Genomic DNA, 23112 nt, shown 5'->3' on the forward strand with positions numbered 1-23112 from the left:
CAATACTATCCTGTTTTGAGGAACGGATCAGGCATGTCGCAAGACATTCGATTGTGATGTATTCTGGATATTCGTGACACCACGAACATATTCCAGGGCTTGTTAACCATTCCTGACTCGAGTTGTTTGACCTATTGTCTTTGTAGCAGTAGACATGAAGCTGTGTGTTTCATTGTACGTTAATGATCAATCGGTGTTCTTGTTTGGTCATGTACTAATTTCAGACTTAAGTTCTGTACGAGCCGATGTCGGGGTTAACCATTGCGTTTCAATTAAACACGTCACAATTTAATTCTGGCCTCACAAAAGGCCAGTAACTCTCCACCCTGTGGCCACTTTCTGACAAGGAATTTGACAAAATCAAACATGCAGTTGTAATGAATATATGCTAAGGATGAAAAAATTTCATTTTTTTTTTTTTCGAAAACTCAAAAGTTAAACTCGTCCGGCCCATGGGTGAGAATGTTTAGTTTCGCTCAGACTTCGTGTTTTGGAGGACATTTAGGAAATAACCGGGGAAGAAGTATGCTTCACATATTGTACTAACGCAGGGAATGAAAACTCGTGGGAAAGCTTCAATCCCCGGGTTACCCCTCGTTCAGCTATTGCTTTGGTGTATACTGTAGAAAAACAAACAGCGTTAAAGCTACATACGGATTTTTGTATTAGTAAATGCTGTCTGGTACAAGGATTTCTCAGTTTGCTAGTGATGGTGACTTGTAGATGTATTTTCGGATATAGAAAGTAAATCTGAAATAGAGAACAACTTGGTGAAGAACAAAGGGGAAACATAACAAAAGATAGAAATAACCTAAGAGTATATAGAGCTAGCTCTACAGCGGTTAACGTCATCCCACAATTAATGCAGATTACTCCAGTGTGTCATTAATGATAATCATTATTTTGCACATCTCTGAATGAATAAGTTTTGTTTGGAAAGGTTATATGAGCTTAGGTTGACTGACTGACTGACTGAATTTGGTTTTACGCCGCTTTTAGCAATATTCCAGCAACATCACGGCCGGGGACACCAGAAATGGGCTTCACACATTGTACCCATGTGGGGATTCGAACCCGGGTGTTCGGCGGGACGAGCCAACGCTTTAACCAGTAGGCTACCCCACCGCCCGAGCTTAATGTGGGAGGGAAACACGTTATAATACAGGTAAATCCAGCAAAAATGAAATCTCTTGAACCTTTCCATGCCAACTAGGAATGGTTGATAAATTATTTTTCCTTTTGAAAACTCAATATCTATTCTACGTACATTTATCGATATTCTTAAAGGCGACAAATATTCATCTTAGGAGAAGGAAAGATAATGTCTTAAAGATTATTTTCCAAAATGCAGTGGGAATATGAATTGTTCAAAGATGGTGTTATACTTACGATGGACATATTTTAGGGCAGATGGACTTAGTCAGTGTAGTCTTCATCAGCGAGTCACACGTCCCTAAACACTGGGAAGCTGATGCATCCGAGCCCACAACATTGAAAATCTGATTAACATAGAATCCAAGTGCTGCCTCTCCAAACAAATGGCCCACATCTGAAAAAGACATGTGAATACGTAATTATTTCCGTAAATACCACTGTCAATCAGTGTGTGAAATAGTTTCCAAATTTTGCTTGCCCGTCGGGCTAGGTATGCCTGAAAGTTACTAGCCCACAAAATAATTCACTATCCCAATATTTGAATGTAGAAACTAAGCCAAAGATTCCCAAAAGTTCAAATATCATCATTTATCTGGCCATAATCTTGGATGATTTAAAAGTGCATTATAACTTAACAAGTGGGAGAGAGTGATATATTTTTAAAATGACCCCATGACAATTTCCTAGCCAGTCGGGCCAGTGACTTGGAGATTTACTGGCCCGACTGAAGTTTTACTACCCACGGGCTATCGGGCCAGTGGTTATTTCGCACACTGGTATCAATGCTTTATTAAGTATGAAGGTCACTGGGCACATGTACATTAATCATACAATAAACATAAAAGAGAGTATTCATATTACATACGTCTGGGAAACTATTCAGTTTATAGTGTACATCTTTTCTCATTAGCACGGAAAAGATACAGACTCAACATTGTCAGGCGGTGTGTACTATTCGGTAAAAGAAGTTTCTTAAAGATCAACATATTTACAGTTAGGTTTACGGGTATATTTTCCCTTCTAATCTCATCATAATAAGGACGTATAAAGGTAAAGTGTTATTTGTCTCCTATTTTACATAGAGGGCACGTTCTCAAAATGGGATAAATTTTATGCCACAAAAGCTAATGGGTACTACTAAACGGGAATGGTATTGCCGATTCTGCAATTCGAAATTGTCCACTGATCAAGTACAAGTGTGTAGAATGGTTCTGAATTGGAAGTGTATCATTTTATAAACCTTTTTGATCAGTACAAACACAAATTGTGTCTAAAAATTAGAGATTTATAGAAAACTCGATTTCCGCACATGAAGTAAAGCGGGACAATTATTTCGAATTACCCACATGGTCACGTGATTCCTAATTTGCTACAGCAATGATCATTTGTCATTTGGAATTGCCAAAATACAAAGAGAATAAGTATCATTGGCTGAAAGTTCATTTTAAATAATCCAAGTGTACTGGCAAACAGGGATAAGTTGAGCACCGACCTGACAATTGACCCGTATTAGCATGTATGAGTGCCCCCACTGGCGCTTGCCATTGTTAGCGAAAGGGCCTCAGGTTGTCCGCGATCAAATGTAGTGCGACTTGCTACACAGTCATAAGAGTCTTATGAGCAAGGCGTGTGCAGCTACGCGCGGAATCAATTTCATCGTCATGAAATGCACGTGCATTAGCCTACATCTGCTCTACAGACTGTAAATGGGTTTGCTCGTTGCGGTGCACCGCCTACTTCTCGTAAACGCGTTCTCTGTGCCGGTCCAACTTATCCTTGTTTGCCAGTATATTGTAGAGAGGAATTCCACCTGATACACAAATTCAGCCGGATTAAATTAAACTCACAGCCTGATTAAATTAAACTCACAGCCTGATTAAATTAAACTCATAGTGCAAAAGCCATTATTGGGACTTGGTTCAGCCGAGGGGCAAATGGCATAGCTGAAAGAATTGTTAACTCTCTCTTATATTGTAGGTGCTATTAAAGATGCTTAACTTGATATACAGTATTACTGAACATACTGACCTAATGATCTGCATCTTGGGTATATTTTTAGATACATGTGTCAAATAGAAAATTGTTCCCGAAGGATTCTTTGACCGAGGTACTTGAAGTCATACACGCATTCCGATGTTTTCGACCATAACCTTCATCTACAGGTTATGGAAAAGGGCGAGCAGTGACAGGTTTCACCCAAGTGGTAAACGTATAAAACCTGAATTACTTCGGGGTTACCTCCCACCTAAAACAGACACGCAATCGTATAAACCTTCACGTTATATGAATTTTCTTTTGGTTGGAGACGAACAGATAAACTAACCCCCTCACCTGTTGACAGATCCTCGCAATGTTCGGAACAGGAGGAGATGGCTGAGTACCCCCAGGCCTCCCCGAGGCATCTGGACATACCGTATACCTGCACTGCCCCGGGGGTGTGGGGCGTCATGCTGTTGAGAAGGTGGGACCCATAAGATATGTTCAGATGACCCACTGAGAACCCTAGCAGAGGCACGTCTTCCCACGAAACTGCAACAGGTTTCCCGTCCAGCCTCACGCCGTCGGTGTTGTTGGTGCCAACGATGAGAGAGACGTACATTTCTTCAGACCCATTTTTGTTAGCTTCCATTGTGTCAAATATGTAATGAGACGTGTTAGCGTCGATTGTTGGGAATCTGTCGATAGGCGTCACGATCACCGTCATTGGATCAGCAGTCAGATACTGCAGGATGAACACTGGCTTGGTGTTTTCAATCACAAGGTAGGTGTTCCTTTTGTACATTGCCGTGTGGACGTCGCCTTTATTCAACGCGAAATGGACATCACGTGATGTCGCAAAAGAGCCGTAGTCGTATTCGTGGATGCTTGTTTTAGTGTTATCGTCACTGGCCACAATTCGCAATCTGTACCCATTTGTCTGCCCCGCCATGTCCGCCACTAGGTAATCCTTGCCCCACAGGGAAGGAGGAGGCACTTGGATCACCCCCTGGTCGCACCCGTTTCCGGTAGTTGCGTTAGCCAGAAACAAACACGACGCTCCCGCAAACACAGCGAAAGGTTTGTTCCCTGTGAGATAAGATCCGGCTAAGTCGCACTGCTGATCACCAAAATAATCAACGTACTCTCTGCTGAGTTGAAACACATCCTCTTTGTCAAGAGTGACCGTGAAGCTGCTCCCGTCCTTCACCGTCGTATTGCTATAGGTATATACACATTTCGTCTTAATGTGTACATTGATAACGGTGTTCTCATCAACGCCCGCCGCAGACAGCAGTGCGTTGTTTAAAGCACCGGGTATGAGGTAATCTCTTCCCAAAGATTTGTACGGAATACCATGGTACACATTGGACGTACCCTGCTTCCTGCTTAATGTGTACAGTATTACCGGAACTGTACAGTGTACGTGGACGCCTTTAGGGGTAATCTGACTGTGAAGAGATTCTTGAACTACTTCCGGTAAAGCAGCCCTGATCGTCCTACCCGGATGTAGAATCTCGTGTTGTTTAATGCGCGCGCTTGTGTAACGACTGACTTTGTAATCGATCACACAGGTTCCTTCTTTTTCGGAATGTATATACAGAAAGTTGAATTTATCGGGATTTGAGGGTTGGTTGAATTCGGCAAAAAATACAACCATGAAGTCTTCTCCTTGGTATTCGTAGTCTGAAACACAAAATATATGAACCACTTGTAATTAGTTTCATATGTTTGAAGCAAGAAAATAACAGTAGAGAAAACCTCTGATCACAATCAAGCGGTAGGGGTGGTTTTGGCTGTCCCCCGCCGCGATATTGCTAAAATCGGCGTAAAACTATACTCACTCACTCACTCACGCACTGTTAGAACGGTAGGGTAGCCGAGTGATTACAATCGTTCGCTCTTCACATCAATACCCCGTTTCGAATCGTTTTTGGTGTCATGATATCGACTGGGAGTGTTCACTACTGAACATGCTTCCTATAGTTATACTGACATCATGTTGACATTTGACATGATCCAATGTGGATCACTGATCCTATGATCCACGCTATCATGGCCCAATGACATAAACATGCTCAGGTCCTGAGGATGTATTCGTTTCTGCATTACCAGGGGAGAGCTGTTATGCCCACTAATCTTCATGGGAAGACGGGGCGGTTGGGTACGTCACGCCGAAGACCCAGGTTCGATTTCCAACATGGGTACAATGTGTGAAGCCCATTTCTGGTGTCCCCTGACGTGATATTGCTGGAATGTTGCTAAAAGAGGCGTAAAACTAACTCACTCACTCATGCGAAGACACAGGGTCCTTGAGATCTTTTCTGTTATGTACCTCAGGGAGACAACCATGTGGTACTTGGGAGATGGGCCGGTTGTGCCAAAGAATCTGCTTAGGGAAAGACACATGCATGTGGGGTACTGTTCACCTGTTTAGCTATGCAATCTTCGTGGGGAAACAAACACCGAGGAACGTTTATGAAGGCACAGATTATTCTACTTGGAATCCCCTCGGACAAACAAGGGTATCTTATTGGAGACTCTTTCCACCATGGCATTCCCACACAGCAGTGGATCCTTGAACTTGTAAGTATACCTTGTGAAACCTTGGAGGGACACACACAGGGTATTGGGGGTTTATGGTGTTCAGGAATCCGAGACATACAAAGGAGAAAAAACGAAATTTCGAGTTCGCCTCTTATTGTATTGTGAGTGAGTTTTAGTTTGACGCTGCTTTCAGCAATATTCCAGCAATATCACGGCAGTGGGCACCAGAAATGGGCTTCACACATTGTACCAATGTGGGGAATCAAACCCGGGTCTTCAGCGAGACGAACGGATGCTTTATCCACTACGCTTCCCCACCGCCTCCCAGGTATAAACTTGAAATAGCGAAATATATTCGATTCGATACTCCGCAAAATGTAATCGATGTTTCGAGATCAAGCCAGAAATTTCGAAAACATAAATATTTAATTGTAATAATAAAAATAATATATGCAACGAAAGTGGCACTGTTAGGCTTACGTAGACAGGTTGTTGTTGTGACCTCCAGGTGCAAATTTGTTAGACGACCTTGACCTTGGAGATAACAACCAGCGACCCATTGTATGAAGCGTAATAACAAACATTCATATGTGATCGCAATACCATGGAAACTCTCTTTGTCCGGAAACCCTTGATACCAGTCGAAGTTATTGGGAACGTAATATAGAGTTTGGTGACGTCATGTGGCCATTTGGAAATTTCAGTTATCCAGTCGATTTAACTGGGCAGCCCGGATAAATAAGGTTTCATAGCATGGAGGTGTCTGACATGTTTTGGACAAGTACACAATTTTAACAAATTTAAATGTTTGTTTTTTTAAAAATCAAATTAACTATAAATCAGTCTCAAATCCCCATCAGGGCAGTAGTTTACAGCCATTCGTGTCAAGTACAAGATACCGTTATCACCTACCTGATAAAGGCTGAACTCCCCCTGAACAATGGATTAGGATAAGAATGACTGGGAAGAACAAACCAGGCATTGTGTGTGTTTGATGTGTTCTATGACTTTCAGATAGAACAGTAGATTACCGGTGATTTTTAGATTAATATGACTGCACGCAGATAACTTACTTTTCTGTCGTTGGGAACTGGCAGGTGTCTGACAAAAACACGAACGAGTGGGTGCGTTTATAAGTGAGTGTAGTTATAAGCCGCTTTTAGCAATATTCCAACAATATCGCGGCGGGGGACACCAGAAATGGGCTTCACACATTTTACCCATGTGGGGAATCGAACCCGGTCTTCGGCGTGACGAGCGAACGCTTCAACCAGTAGGCTACCCCAACGCGCCGAGTTAGTGAGTGAGTGACGAATCGAACAAGCCTCTCCTCGTGAAGGGCGGGCACTCTAACCAACTGGCTATCCAACTCTCAACACAATCAGTGTAACAAATGGTTCTTTATGCTGTGTTTTCAATACATGAATTGATTTAATTTCAATGTAGGTAATAAAAAGTTTACGGGTTGTAAGTAAAAATCCCAAATAAACTGACGCACAACACACGTGTCACATTACAATCGGTATTGCTACAATCAGTGAGTGAGTTTTGTTTTAAGCCGCGTTCAGCAATATTCCAGCAATATCACGGCGGGGGACACCAGGAATAGTCTTCACTCATTGTACTCATGTGGAAAATCGGAACCGGGTCTTTAGCGTGACGGGCTAACGCATTAACCACTATGCTACCTCACCGCCCCTTGTTACAATCAAAACACATTCTCAAAAGACGTTTTTCTTTTTTATGTATTCAATAACTGATAATGATTAAAGCTATTATGACATTTAGAGTTTTTTTACCAAAAGTACTACTTCAGAGACTGATAATATATTCATTGCATTCACGGCCTCTAAATGGAGATGTTGAGTGAGTATACTTTTACGTCGTTTTAGCAATATTCCGGCGGTAGACACCCGAAATGGAATTGACACATTATACCCGTGCTCGGAATCGAACCCGGGTCTTCCACTAGGCTGTCGCACCTCCCCTCACGAGGAATGGACCCGGGTTATAACCTTCAGTAACCCATGCTTGTCGTAAGAGGCGACTAACGGGATCGGTTCATTGGTTCCCAATTGCGCAAATCGATGCTCATGCTGTTGATCACAGGATTGTCTGGTTCAGACTCGATTATTTACAGACCGCCGCCATATAGATGGAATATTGCTGAGTGCGGCGTGAAACTAAACTCACTCATTCATGAGGAATGGGGCTCTGTTAGAACTGGCTTTCAGTTTTTCAGACCTGGATCACCCATCGGCTTCAGTCTTTGTCTTTCAGTAGGTTGTTTTTGTATTTGTTTTCTGTTTACTTTTTAGTGCAACGATCAGAAATATTCCAGCTGTATGACGGCGCTCTGCGATTAATCGAGTCTGTATCAGAAAATACAGTGATCAATATCGTGTGCATCGATCTACGCAACTGGGATACGATCACATGTGTCACCCAAGTCAGCGAGCCTAACCACCTGATGCCGTTAGTCGCCTCTTACGACAAGAATTGGATGTTGAATGTCAATTCTGATTTGGGTTTTCACAGCGTCATTATAATATTGTTGTTGTATTTGACGTGTATTGCTCACCCATAACGCGATTTTTATGCCAAACAGGTTTGAGGTATTGATCGGACTGTAGGGTAGCATAGTGGTTGAAGTGTCCGCTCGTCCCGCCGAGGGTTTGAGTACGTATCCCCTATCGGGTGGCGTACACCCCATCCCACACCCACTACCTTTTTAGAAACCTCTTGAATCCGCCTGTGTACTCTCACTCTGCTGAGTTCAAAACACTATTTCAGTCATAGTACGTAGGACGTGATATCCTACTTTGAGCATGGTGTTGATCATCGGATTGTCTGGTCCAGACTCCATTATTTACAGACCGTCGCCATGTAGATGGAATATTGCTGAGTGTGGCGTCAAATTAAACTCACTCACTCATTTTACACCTATTCGTTAAAGTACTAAACGCATGTCCAGTGTAGTCAGTTCGTGCCGTGTAAGCTTGAATATTGCTGAGTGCGGGGTTAAAACAACCAACCAACCAACCAACCTAATTTGAGAGAAAAGCCCACAGTGACGCACGAAGCCGAAAAAAATCCCCACGTTGCCGAAACCAACGAACGTGTGTAGGAATCTCACAAACCAACGATCAAATCTTGGCGAATCTGGGATTCGAACCCATGATCAGCTTCTGACACAGCTACTGGCGGCGACTTGGTGACTACGCTTTATGTTCCCAGGGCAAGACTGGTGGCCTGCTCGAGTTGTGTAATACTGATCCTTCAGTTGTCCAACAACGATAATGTTTGGATGTGGTATGTGATGAAGATCCCGTATCAGCCGATAACTGGTTCAAACACGAGTCTCTACTTTGAACCCTGTTATCACAGCCGTCACCAGATGACTCCTAACTTCTACCAGGCGACATATCGGGGGAGAGGACAGTAAGAGAATTCAGTTATAAACCGTTACTCATATTGTGAAAGTTATATGCTGACTTTATTAAAAAGCCTTGTTAGTCTACTGCTCAAGAAGTTCCTCTTTTTGTGAAAGTTCGCAATACAACGACACGACACGGGAATGTAAAGGTAACGCAATAACTCAGAAAATGTCGCTGTTGTTCGCTTATGTATGTTTTGCGGACGTACCACTGTGTAATTACTAATGTGGAAAAGCGGTAAGTAGTTGTGAGGAGAAGTGTATGTCAGCACGGAGTCCCGGTGCTGTGTTATTGTACAGCAAAGGCGGTAAGTAGTTGTGAGGAGAAGTGTATGTCAGTACGAAGTCCCGGTGCTGTGTTTTTGTACAGCAAAAGCGGTAAGTAGTTGTGACGAGAAGTGTATGTCAGCACGGAGTCCCGGTGCTGTGTTATTGTACAGCAAAATCGGTAAGTAGTTGTGAGGAGAAGTGTATGTCAGCACGGAGTCCCGGTGCTGTGTTATTGTACAGCAAAATCGGTAAGTAGTTGTGAGGAGAAGTGTATGTCAGCCCGAAGTCCCGGTGCTGTGTTATTGTACAGCAAAAGCGGTAAGTAGTTGTGACGAGAAGTGTTTGTCAGCACGGAGTCCCGGTGCTGTGTTATTGTACAGCAAAAGCGGTAAGTAGTTGTGAGGAGAAGTGTATGTCAGCACGGAGTCCCGGTGCTGTGTTATTGTACAGCAAAAGTGGTATGTAGTTGTGAGGAGAAGTGTATGTCAGCACGGAGTCCCGGTGCTGTGTTATTGTACAGCAGTTGCCAACACCTGTAATTATATCTTTAATATAACACCATGTGGAAGTATTCTTTTAGCGATGTAACTCATGCACTGGGACTTACTCAGTAGTATTTCTCAGCTGCTCTGGATGCTCCTCGCGCTATCATGAGAGTTACTAGCGAACTACAACGCAGGTACTCCGAGAATTACTCGAGGACTATAACGCAACTTCTCATGGCGTTACTAGCGGACTATAATGCAGCTATTCTGAGAATTACTCGCGGACTATAACGCAACCACTCTGGGAGTTACTCGCGGACTATAATGCAGCTACTCTAGGAGTTACTCGCGGACTGTAACGCAACTATTCTGATAAGTACGCAATAGATATATCTCAGCTATTCTGGGAGTGACTCGCGAACTATAACGTTGCTATTCTGGGAGTTACTCAAGCGATATATCTCAGCTATTCTGGGAGTTACTCGCGGACTATAACGTAGCTATTCTGGGAGTTACTCAAGCGATATATCTCAGCTATTCTGGGAGCTACTCGCGGACTATAACGCAGCTATTCTGGGAGTTACCCAAGCGATATATCTCAGCTATTCTGGGAGTTACTCGCGGACTATAAAGCAGCTATTCTGGGAGTTACTCAAGCGATATATCTCAGCTATTCTGGGAGTTACTCGCGAACTATAACGCAACTATTCTGAGAATTACTCGCGAACTATAACGCAACTATTCTGGGAGTTACTCGCGAAGTAGAACGCAGCTACTCTAGGAGTTACTAGCGGACTATAACGCAGCTATTCTGGGAGTTACTCAAGCTATATATCTCAGCTATTCTGGGAGTTACTCGCGAACTATAACGCAACTATTCTGAGAATTACTCGCGAACTATAACGCAACTATTCTGAGAATTACTCGCGAAGTAGAACGCAGCTACTCTAGGAGTTACTAGCGGACTATAACGCAACTATTCTGGGAGTTACTCAAGCGATATATCTCAGCTATTCTGGCAGTTATTCGCAGACTATAACTCAGCTAGTCGTGCTGTAAAACACCATAGTTTGCTTGTTTACGGCATTGAACATTATTTCTGTTATATCTGGCATGGCTAAGTGTGTTTGTACGCCAACTGCTGTGACGATCAAGTAACATCACGGTATTAAATACCAGTAATAGGCTTCACACATGGTAGTCAAGGAGGGGATCGAACCTGGACGTCGTGAAGGTATCTCGCCGCCATCAGTGTATAGCTTTAAGACGCTAAATCTGTTTTAGACGACTTAATCTGCATATATTCATATGGTCTAAATATGAACTGTGCACATATGGACTTGTCTGCACTTACCCACGTGTGCTTACTATGCACTTACTTAGTCGTCTCTAACAAGTTATTCTTCTTTCAGCACACGGGCCCTTCACAAGACAAACCCATTGGATGCAAGTTATTTCGACGACTCGACACATCACAAGTTCTTTTGTAATGGACTCGATGCTCCACTGTTGACTGCGTTGACTACATTGACACTGTTGACGTCGTCGCCAGACTTGGGTGTGGCTGCTGTGATGACCATCAATTAATATTTGACTTCAGTGACTGTAATAACCTCAATGGCCAGCATCTTTATGAGACTGAACAGAATGTTTCGTTTCAAATGTCGATCAAAACAGTTATTCTTTCTGTCCCTGTTTGGTCTATGTGTCATAGGTCTGTTCAAAATGGTCGTGTTCGTGACCTCCCCTCCTCATCTCTACAAGGTTGCCATGGCAACGTTGCAAGAAAATTACGTCATCAAGGAGGACGCTGATGACAATGCAGAATGCTTGAAACAAATACAAAACATTAACTCCTATGTGGTGAAACTTCGTGACGTCATGTTAGATCCCGGAAAGGCTGTGAAAATGCGATGGAGTCCTAATCAACTCAAACTGGAGAAGGGTTTCTTTACGGTGGCCTGTATTGGTGATTCGCCATTGACGCGATCATCGTTCTACGGTGGGTGGTCTCACTTCGCGTCATGGGCCACTGCCATAGACATTACGACATATGCCAAAAACAAATTCGACGAAATCGATGCCGTTGAGGGCTATACTATTGCCATAAAGAGAATGCGTACAAATAATGTGTATCTGAAAATTCTGGATATGTATAATACATACGTAACAGTGAGGATGATGAGACAAAAAGCGAAGGATGTTTCCGTTCTGTTCATTGATGCTCATTCGGATGAATCAAGCATTAACGAGTGGAACGTGATCTTCGGAGAAGCGTCTCAAATCAAAGATATTTCGAGAAAGCAAAGATATGAAAATATCATTTGGGGCATTCCAGAAGGACTTGGTCCGATTGCGACATATGACCTTCCGCTTCCGTTTTTGGACGATTTTCGGCACCACGTGGTCACGAGCGGAGAGGCTGTTTCAAGCGATGACATCACTTGCCCAGGCTTGAGAATATCAATTTTAACTTCAAGTTATAAGACTGAAAATAAAAGAGGTAGAGTCCTTCAACATTCTATATCCAACACTGATGATATAATTGAACAATTGCACGAGGAATTCTCGGATTGCGATCTCATGATTATCAGTACAGAGTCCATGAGCATGCGCCAACAGATCCAAGCTTTTGCTAAGTCGGACATTCTGATTGGTCCACATGGTCATGAGCTCTCCAACACAGTGTTTTTACACCAAGGAGCTGGTTTGATCGAACTGTTCCCTACAAGGTATAGACTTCTTTCAGACAATCGATTTCGACAACTTGCTTCGTGGAGTAAAGTGTATTATTCGAGTTGGTTTAATACGAACTGGATGCTCCGAGACTCCGAGGTGATGACAGTGGATCCGGATGTCGTGATCAGCATGGTTAGCGGAATGAAGAAAATCCTTTGTTCCAGATGAAATTTAGAGTGATGTTTTAAGTGGAAATGTCTTACTTTTTAAGAGGCACTTGATTTGTATTACTACTTTTGCGTATCCATCGACCTTAAAATATGTGCTAACAAAGATGTCAAGCGCTGGTATTGGGGTTAGACTGTAAACAACTAAGGGAGGTCACTCTAATTTAGAAGCTGACGTGGGAGTATCAAAACAGGCCACCTCTGTGTCTCTTACTTCTTTGCTACGTTTGCAGGTATGGCAGCTTACATAAATTACCATCGATTTATGTTGAAATATTGACAAGACATCGGAACAGTGTATATTATTCCAGATGGACGCACGTACTGGTTCGCCTTATTGTAGTGTGGATGAGTGAGTTTAGTTTTACGTAGCTTTTAGCAATATTCCAGCAGTATCACAGCAGAGAACACCAGAAATGGGCTTCACCCATGGTACCGACGTGGGGAATCTAAACCGGGTCTACAGTGTGATGAGCGAACGGTTCAGCCACTAGGCTACCCCACCGCCGCTATTTTATTGTGAAGTAGAGGAAGCAACTGGAATGGTACACAAATGACTCTTGTCAAGGATCCTTCACAAAAAATGACAGTAGATACGCGATTTCGGCTTCTCTGTATTTCGTATAGTCAAAACAAAAAGCATAAATGATTTGCTTTACAAAAGTTATACGAGAAACCCTTTTTGGTTATCACATTATGGGGATATACACTAAGCTTTGTTTTGCTATCTGTATACATAATGTCTATATATAGTTCCTAATTCATATATTACCTACTTGTGGGGATTCCTTCCAATACTTGCACTCAGCAATAGTCCTTTTATTTGACTGAGGTCTTCATAAGATTAGGCCTGAATCAGACAATCCCATGATTGACATAATGAGCATCAATTAAGTCCCTTAGCTAGGGTTGCCGAGGACCGTTCCTCATCCAAATATTCTCAGGTAGTTTATTTAATTTGGGAATAACTCTGTACATGATGTTTTCGGGGAGCAAAACGTTTTTTCATGTTTGTACAAAACAATTCTAATTTGAATAAAAATATAAACATTCTTGATTTTTCTTTTCTGTACAATTACAGTGAAAGCGATGACACATTCCCGTTAGCCATGGGTTTGTGCCATGAAAACACAGTCATTTGGTATTAGTTTAACGCAGTACTCAGCAATAGTCTAGCTGTATGGTGGCAGTATATATAAGTAATCTAGCTGTCGATTGGTGGCATCGAAATACGCAAACAGAATGCCTGACCACTCGATCAAGTCAGTCGCCCCATGAGATAAGCATGGGCGCAGAAGACTATTTCAGTGCCTGATGTCAACGGGTTCTCATTCGTTTCCCTGAATTGAAACAGTTACCTGGACAAATAATAACAATGAAATTCATTTGTTCATAGTGTAGTCAGCAATATTGCATATTGGCCAGACGGTGATCGATTAGTGTCACGCCATCATGGTGCACTAACGAGGAATGTGAAATCTAGTTCTCACGGCACAAACCAAGATACAACATAGGAGTGAGTGAGTGAGTATGGAGTTGACTTACCATAAAAGTGCAGTTTCCACGAAAACAAAAAGCCGTGTGCGAAATACCCATCATAATGGAAAGCACGCGTATCATTAAAGCAAAAACATTTTTACAGTTAACACTATTCTCTGGGATAATTTAACGTATGGCTGCACACAAAGAGCTGTGTTATACTTCCTCATTCGAACGGGAAAATATGACATAATTAAAATAAAACAAATATAAAACTTTGTTAAGTGTTGGCCTAAAATCTTACCGAACTACTTGCACAACCATCGGTCAACATGATCCCTTAGGAACTAGGCTTGGATTAGGGAGTTATATTTTGGCTGGAATAACGAGTCTATGCATAGTGCGATCAAATCACGTAGATCAATTGGAACCAGGTTTACAAACACCATGGCAACTGGTGTGCAGATTTATTCGTTACCACTTGCGGTAACCTTCAAGAAGACTAGCCCTCTATTGACGGAAAATACGTAAAACTAATGTGAATGCACGGAACGATTGAGATTTTTTGATAAATATATTCCTCAGAACTTGAATCATTTATGGCATTATATGATCGTTTAAAAGTCGTGAAAATTATACGTCACAGAATAATATTTCTTTTGTCATAGCGTTGCACCATATTTTTCAGCACTATATATTAGTTTGTTTGGCGTAAACAGTCCGCCTAATAGGACAACGGTACAATAATCTGTATTGAAACATCCCACTCGATACATACAAGAAGTTGCTCTCCTTAATTGTGTTCAGTATTGTACGTCCCAATCTCTAAAATGCAAATAAAAAATAAAGAAGTTAACTTTAATTGTTGTTCTAATCCATAGGTTTCTTTCCGGCAAGGACCTTCGAAGATCCGAGTTAGAATTGATCTTCAGTAACTAAACTCACTCTCACACTCTTTCCGACAATAAACACATCAGCACGTGCTCGAACTTTGCAGTTCTTGCGACATATACATGTATATCGTCTATTTGACATTACAAAGAACATAAAAGAATTGTTTTCGAATTTGAGATTGTAATATCAATATGTCCATGTAAGAGATAAATTCATATAATTTGGAATCCACATACGTTCGTTTGTACGCAAAACGGCCCCCATGTTTCACGGCTGTCAACCCAGACTGTCGAAAATTGAAATTTTTAAATTCGATGTTTCGGGTATTATTTAAGGAGGTAATTAGGCGTTAACACTATGGCGTTCGACGCTCCGGGCATTAAGGAAAACAAAATACGTTATACAGTACATTCTTTATTGTGGCCACTTTGTTACAATATACAGTGTGCAGTGCTCATAGAACTTTGATTCACATCATAGTCATCCCAAGCGAGCAAGGTAGCCAGTCTGATCAGCATTGTTCATTATGGAAATCTCTTGTCTCTGAAGCTGGTCCTTGAGACGCTGAAGCCTTCTGTCAAGCTCGCGGTAGCAGCGCTTCCTTGGCGGGCCTCCACAAAGGACTGCTCTCTCTTCAACACCCGGACATGCACATAGATGTTGGGATGACATTTCCCACTGATATTGTTCAAACGATGATGCCAACCTTCTAGACTTTTGTTCGTGCGACGGCCATCATTCAGGAATTGGTTCCACTCCTCCTTCTCCACTGATTTGGTCCATCCACCCCTGTCTCTGTGATGTAGTCCATAAAGCTGGTGATAGCAGCGCCTTAAGGAGCATCGGCAATAACCTGGACCCAAATATCCTCAACTTGATCAACAGGCACCAAAACTAGTGAACGGCACGTCGTACAAGTCGTCGCAAGTCATCACACTCTTTGTACTCAGTGACTAGGCCAAGTTTCTGGATACATCTCCAAACACACTGAGAGTATACGTAGTGAAAGTAACATCCACGTAGTTGTGACGTAGGAAACACTGTCGACACGGCGTTGTGGGCGTCCTTCTCAAAATCCATCTGAATGATGTCTGGAGATAAGTTGAAGCCACGTTGTGCTGCAGCTGCCTTCAGTAGGCGGAATGCGCGGGCATGTCTCCTCTTTTTTGTCGGGCAGAAGGAAGTACACGAGAGGATAAATGTGGCCTTGAACGAGTACAGCTGGTAAAACACAGAGGGGGCAGAGTAGAAAGTTCCATCAGCATAGATAATATCTGAGTCACATAGAAGCTCAAGATTGGTAGCAGTGGCGAAGACAAGGATACGACTGAGATCAAGGTTATTTCATCTCGTCAGCCTATCACCACCTAATCAAAGACCACCACCAGTAATCCTTCCCTACCTCCTTTGTCCATCTGGCCTCCATGCTCCCTACTTAGTGCTTGTAATCACAACTATTGTACGACAAATCATCAATTGTATAAACTCAACTCTAATCACAATCAATCACTCTGTACATCAACCTCCTCTGCTGTAATCACTTATCAAATATCCAATGTACATCAACCTTGTCAATTGTATATACTCACTAATCAGCTATGTATATATTCTCCTTGCTTCAGTAGTTGTATCACTTGCTTGATAACGGTGTTAGTACCTACACCGAAACGTCGCACTCACTGCAATAAAGAAGTTGACTATCCATACAAATCAGTTTTCCTTCATCTTCACAACTTCTAAAATGCCTCTCAAAGAAAAGGATACGACTGTTGTCTCCATCATCGGCGATGAGGAACTCTTCTCCGACTTCAGTCTGGCACTACTCTCCCTCAAGTTGGACGGTGGCTCTACTCTTGGGTACCTTGGGAATGGTCTTGCGCCTCGCTCGGTACATGGATGTTCTAACAGTTTCAAACATAGGACTGTGCTGCAAGATATCATCTGGCAGGGACTCTGCGTTTCTTCGGATGTTGATCAGTTCTTCATCGAAGATCGCGTTGATGGTTGTTGTCTCTGTCTTGGAGCGGTGAATGAGTGTAGACTTGAATTGGTCGACGTGAAGCAGGAAGACATGTGAGGCTTGGTTGTGAAGATGGTTTCTGAAACTGGATATGACGTCATCTCTAGTCTGAAGGGTAGCCTTGCAAGTTTTCTCCACACAGCGCCAGTATGTGACGTCATTCTTTTCCCTGTTCTCTTTGTCCTTGTCACCTCCATGATGTAAATTTCTGTGACCGTAGACGTTCTCTGTGAAGGTAACCTGAACCTTCGCATTTGCCATATTCACATAGTTTATGTTACTTACCTAGCTTATATAGTTACACATGTATACGTGGGAAGGAAATGTGACAAATCTGATACAAATCTAGTGAATATTTCTCATTTCAACAATACATACAAATACAAATCTAGTTAAGTTTTCTCATTTCAACAACACATACAAATACAAATCTAGTTAACTTTTCTCATTTCAACAATACATACAAATACAAATCTAGTTAAGTTTTCTCATTTCAACAACACATACAAATACAAATCTAGTTAAGTTTTCTCATTTCAACAATACATACAAATACAAATCTAGTTAAGTTTTCTCATTTCAATAACACATACAAATGCAAATCTAGTTAAGTTTTCTCATTTCAACAATACATACAAATACAAATCTATTTAACTTTTCTCGTTTCAACAACACATACAAATAGAAATCTAGTGAACTTTTCTCATTTCAACAACAACAGTTGTGTACTTCCGCCTGTATCTGTATCATTGACCTCTTCTCTCTCGTTAATTAGAGTAGAGCGGATTAGCGCAGTCTTTCTGCTATTCGAAGGTTCATGTTCTCCAAGGCAGTCGACACTCCGGGTGTTATTTGGGCAGTGTTGAGCATTGCCACACTCCACTGCTTTTCGACAGTCCGGGTGTGTATTCCATAACACATTCGACAGTCAAGTGCTGGGATTCGAACGACGGACATTCTGTACCGAAGTCGGACGCCTTGTCCACATGACAACAGAGGTTAACCCAATCCATGAGTTTATAAGGTGAGGATGTCATATGTCGGATGACTTCACGCCCTGCTGCGCGTGTGCTTTGATTATACGTCCGCTTCCGACATGAAGCGTATTTCACCTGGCGGGTAAGGAGGACAGGCGTGAGTCACAGCTCTGATAAAAAGTGAGTTTTGAAGTTATAAAAAATGGATTGTTTGCTGCCAAAATATACGTAATTGTGTGTCATCGTTTTGAGAAGACGATGTGGTGTGATTTGGTGGTATATAGATCACGAATTGGCTGCATCAGCTCAGCATACATCGCCTTCTTGTCGAGACGAACAAGGCGACGGACCGCCATGTTCATATAAGTTATCACATCGTGTCGAGGGAAATACGGAGTTTTATCAGTCCCGAGTAAGGTTGACAACCTCACGAGGGACTGATAAAAGTCCGGTATTTCCCGAGACACGATGTGATAACGCATTTATCTAGCCGAATGTTTTTACTAAATGAAAAGAAAACAAAACAAAATTCTCAGTTGTTGTGGCAAAACGTTTCCTTGCTGCCATGTTGACACCAGCTGATAGATTGACCTCAATGCAGCGCACGTTACTAAAGGCTTTGCGATGCACGCTTTTCTCACTTCGCGTGGACACCTAGGCGTGGCGGGATAATACGACTTTTGTACTCCCTGCTCGCGGATCGTGACGGGTGTACATGGTATTTTGTCAGAGTCACGTGAACCAATCAAAACTCGACATTCGTACATGAGGCTGGATAACGCGAGTGATGCACGTGTACGGGTGCATGTGGACCTGGCTCGAGCTGACTTTGTTCATTACTTCGCTACTTGTGTTGACGAGTCACGATATTGAACTGAACCCAGGTCCTCGGCGTCAACAACTTTAGGTGTGGAATTTTCTATGTCCGATATGTTTGAGGAGTGAGTGAGTGAGTTAAGTTTTAAGCCGCACTCAGCCATGTTCCAGCTATATGGCGGCGGTCTGTAAATAATCGAGTCTGGACCAGACAGTCCAGTGATCAACAGCATGAGCATCGATCTGCGGAATTGGGAACCGATGACATGTGTCAACCAAGACAGCGAGCCTGACCACCCGATCCCGTTAGTCGCCTCTTACGACAAGCATGGGTTACTGAAGATCATTTTCTAACCCGGATCTTCAGGGGTGTCGGATTTTCACCCTCCAATTTTCGTCCCGAGCTTGCAAATAGCAGGGTGAAAGTGCATGTATTTCTTCTAGGACTTTTTGAGTGAAGTCCTCTGTCACACGGGCGTCCTTTTAACTCAATTAGACAATTATGAAGTCTTTGAGGCTGTTAGGGACCATTTATGGCTGGGTGTGTGTGTGGTGGGTGATGATGATTTTGTGGTGGGTGATTTTACTCAATTTTTCAGCGCATTGAGCATTCATAGAGTGTGAATGTGCAATGTGAATGATTATCCCCCAATGTGACCCCAACCCACCCCAACATTGATGTACCAAGTAAGTGCATGTCATGAACAAAATCAATGATGATGGTAAGACTCGCTGACTTGGTTGACACACTTAATCGTATTCCAAATGCGTAGGACGATGCACATACTGCTGATCACTGGATTGTCTCGTCCAAACTCGATTATCTACAGACCACCGCCATATAGTTGGAATATTGCTAAGTGCGTCTTAAAACTGAACTCACTCACTCTGGACTTATTTACAGACTGATTTCGTGTGACTGGAATATTGCTGAGTAAAACAAACAAACAAACAAACCCGAGGTTGTAACAAACAAAACATGTGTGTGATGCTTACATCCGTCAGAGAAATGATTTGTTTGAGTGACATTCTAAACGTTGGTGGTATAGAGATGACAAGACGTTATAGATGATCAACTTCTTTATTTCGACAATGGCGACGTTTCGGTATAGCTTCTTATACCGTTTTCAGGCATATGGGGAATGAAGGGGTACACCAGTTTATATACAAGATAAGATAAACAGATAACAATAACACAGGTGGGAAAACAAACCATCAAAGAAAGTTACATCATGAGCTACAATAGCATCCGTTAGAGAAGATAAGAAGTATTCTCGTGTAATAATTCAAATTTATGAAAATTTGTTGAACATTAAGATTTTTTTCCATCACAGTTTTTGTTCTATTCTTTGTAAAATGCAACCATGTATATTTACAAATGGCGCCATGGTTACCAGGTAGTAGATGAAAAGTTTTCTCTATAAGCGTTAATCGTACAACCGAAGGGGCGGAGGGGTAGCCTTTGGTAAAAGCGTTCCCTCTTCACGCCGAGGACACGGGTTCGATTCCCTGTACAATATGCGAAGCCCATTCCCGGTGTCCCCAGCCCTGGTATTGCTTGAATATTGCTAAAGCGGGGTAAAACTAAACCCACTCACTCACTCGTACAACTGAAAGTACAGACTTTGAATTTACCGCTTTACCGTACTTACGTGTACGTGTTATTGAAGGCGTCGACCAATAAACGAACAGAACGGAATATAGCAAGGCGTAGTGCCAGCACAGATGCGATCAGCCAGCATGCGATCGATCTGAGATGTCTGATGATGAACATAGACAACACGAATAACTCAGATCAATAACGGTGGCTTCCGCGAGGGGCTCAGGGCGGAGAACAGCATGGCGTTTCAGAGTATTCTTAAATGGAAAGAACATGATTTTGACCAGTGAAGTAAGATGGCGGCTGCCCATATTTATTCGATTCCAATACACCAGGGTTTGGATCAACGCAGCAAGTATTTTCTACCGATATTATTGTTTTGTAATTTTATAGTTGGCTTAAACTATGTTACATGCGTTGTAATGGTTATTTAAAGTGCTTGTGAAGAGTCATCTTTAAAGCTGGATTTCTGTAATTACGCTGTCTGATAATTACCTTAGTTCGATGGTTAAGATTTGAGGGGCTTATGTCAACCGAGATTGCCAGATTTCTTTCAACGAGGCTTGGCATGATTCAACTGAGTTAGCTCTTTGAATATATCCGAAATACAATGCATAGAATACAACCTTATGCCATAGAACAGAATGACTGACAGAAGGGAAATCATAGAACACGCGTGTTGCATTGACACGATCTTGTTTGTTGTTTTACGACCTGTGATACCTCCGACAGACCCGTGAAGATACGGGTTAAAATTGATCTCCAGTAACCCATTCGTTTCGTGAGAGGCGACTAACAGGATCGGATGGTCAGGCTCGCTGACTTGGTTGACACAGGTCATACAGTGGCGTAGCTTCCATTGTTAAATAAGCCCGGGCTTACACATGATTTTGCTATGAAAGTTGGGCAAGCCCTCAATACTATCTAAATATAAAGCTTTGCAATCTGTCGGGGTTACACGAAAAAAATGGCTTGCTACGCGCCTGTCATCGTATCCCAGTTGCGTAGATCTATGTTCATGCTGTTGATCATTGGAATGTCTAGTCCAGACTCGATTATTTCCAGACCGCCGCCATATAGCTGGAATAGTGCCGACTGCGGCGTTGAGCAACAAACCAAAACCAAATCCAGCTATATGGCGGCGGTCAGTAAAATATTCGACCAGACAATCAAGTGATCAACAATACTCTCAGAGGTTAACCAATGTTTCATTGCTTAACCGAGCCATTGGTTAACCTTAACCGTACCTTTTTTATTTTATGCATGTAAAATGGCAAGTGAAAACTAACACTTTGAAAACACGCAATTGTCTTGATATCAAAGTTGCATTAATGATTCAAAGATTCAAAAGTATATCAAGAATCGAAAGTTAAATCTCCCTGACGCATGTATACCATCAGTTGCTAGGTAACTGTGAAATTGATATTGTATGACTGAATCAATAAATGAAACTAAAGACACTAAATACCTTTTACGATGACGTTGCTTGAAGGTTGCTGAGGATATCAGTGTTTTGTTCATGTTTCTCATCTCCAATCACGGTAGTGGTATGGATATACCGTTAACCTGAAGGAAAACATCAGTATGTATATGATGTGCTGTTTTACGAGGGAATTTGTAGATAGGTGTAGGTCTTAGTACACATGCTTGTATGTATCTTGTGGCAAGGGAAGCCGTGTTTTGTTACGCATCCCCAACCTCAGCTAGTCAGTGAGATTTTCTTTTTAAAAGCGCACTCAGCAATATTCCAGTTTTATGGCGATGGTCTGAATTAAATAATCAGGCCTGGACCAGACAATCCAGTGATTAACATCATAAGCTTTGATCTACGCAGGGAGCCTAATCAGGATCTCAATCAGTAAGAGTGGGCGGGCGAAAAAGATAAATACAATTCAAAAAAGGACGTCACCAATTGTGCAAATCACATCCTTTAAACTATTTCTTAACAAATACAGATAAAGATAGATAAAACCGACTTGGATTTCCTGATGATTGGTATGTTGTTTTACGTCGCACTCAACAATATTCCAGCTATATGGCGGCGGTCTGTAAATAATCGAGTCTGTACCAGACAATCCAGTGATCAACATGATGGGCATCAATATAAACAATTGGGAACCGATGGCATGTGTCAACCAAGTCAGCGAGCCTGACCACCCGATCCCGTTAGTCGCCTTTTAAGACAAGCATGGGTTACTGAAGATCATTTCTACCCCGGATCTTCTCGGATTTCTCGAGTGTGCAAGAGTGGGAGTATTTCTTTACCATCTAGGGCATGTTTTTATAATTTGAAGTATGAGAACTTATTATAATTTCAGAGCCGTGAAAATCCGGATTAGAATTGGCCTTGTGTTAAGTCCGTTTTTCAGATGCATATCGATCCGTGAATATGCTGTTGATCACTAGAATGTCTGGTCCAGGCTCGATTATTTACAGACCGACGACATATCCCGAGAATATCAGAACAAAGACCCTAGAACTATTATTATTTCACTTTGCAATAAAGATTCAGGTCGAGACAAACAGCCTGACCAGAATACCCCAATCGCT

The 23112-nt window shown here is 42.2% G+C and overlaps 2 protein-coding genes across 2 annotated transcripts; one reads left to right on the plus strand and one right to left on the minus strand.

Annotated features, from left to right (window-relative positions):
- Positions 1–640: 640 nt before the first annotated feature.
- Positions 641–6681, minus strand: LOC124281709. The gene is made up of 4 exons (XM_046717658.1): positions 6592–6681; positions 3487–4818; positions 1390–1549; positions 641–750 (listed from the first exon to the last, which is right to left on the minus strand). The coding sequence occupies exons 1-4, from the start codon at positions 6659–6661 to the stop codon at positions 696–698; spliced, it is 1617 nt and encodes a 538-aa protein (XP_046573614.1). The 5' UTR covers positions 6662–6681; the 3' UTR covers positions 641–695.
- A 2392-nt stretch (positions 6682–9073) lies between these two features.
- Positions 9074–13829, plus strand: LOC124281697. The gene is made up of 2 exons (XM_046717647.1): positions 9074–9120; positions 11283–13829. The coding sequence occupies exon 2, from the start codon at positions 11488–11490 to the stop codon at positions 12775–12777; it is 1290 nt and encodes a 429-aa protein (XP_046573603.1). The 5' UTR covers positions 9074–9120; positions 11283–11487; the 3' UTR covers positions 12778–13829.
- Positions 13830–23112: the final 9283 nt, after the last annotated feature.

The sequence above is a fragment of the Haliotis rubra genome, unplaced genomic scaffold (assembly GCF_003918875.1).
Source record: "Haliotis rubra isolate DU_JTF1 unplaced genomic scaffold, ASM391887v1 Scf288, whole genome shotgun sequence".
NCBI lineage: Eukaryota > Metazoa > Mollusca > Gastropoda > Lepetellida > Haliotidae > Haliotis > Haliotis rubra.

What these genes read in the sequence shown, in the direction of transcription:
- LOC124281709 (XM_046717658.1), bottom strand. Translation starts at nt 6,661, where the DNA reads ATGCCTGGTTTGTTCTTCCCAGTCATTCTTATCCTAATCCATTGTTCA. An exon ending in GGGAGTTCAGCCTTTATCAG is followed by an intron (nt 4,819 to 6,591) that starts GTAGGTGATAAC and finishes TTTGTGTTTCAG; the next exon opens with ACTACGAATACCAAGGAGAA. An exon ending in TGCCCTAAAATATGTCCATC is followed by an intron (nt 751 to 1,389) that starts GTAAGTATAACA and finishes TCTCTATTTCAG; the next exon opens with ATTTACTTTCTATATCCGAA.
- LOC124281697 (XM_046717647.1), top strand. Translation starts at nt 11,488, where the DNA reads ATGGCCAGCATCTTTATGAGACTGAACAGAATGTTTCGTTTCAAATGT.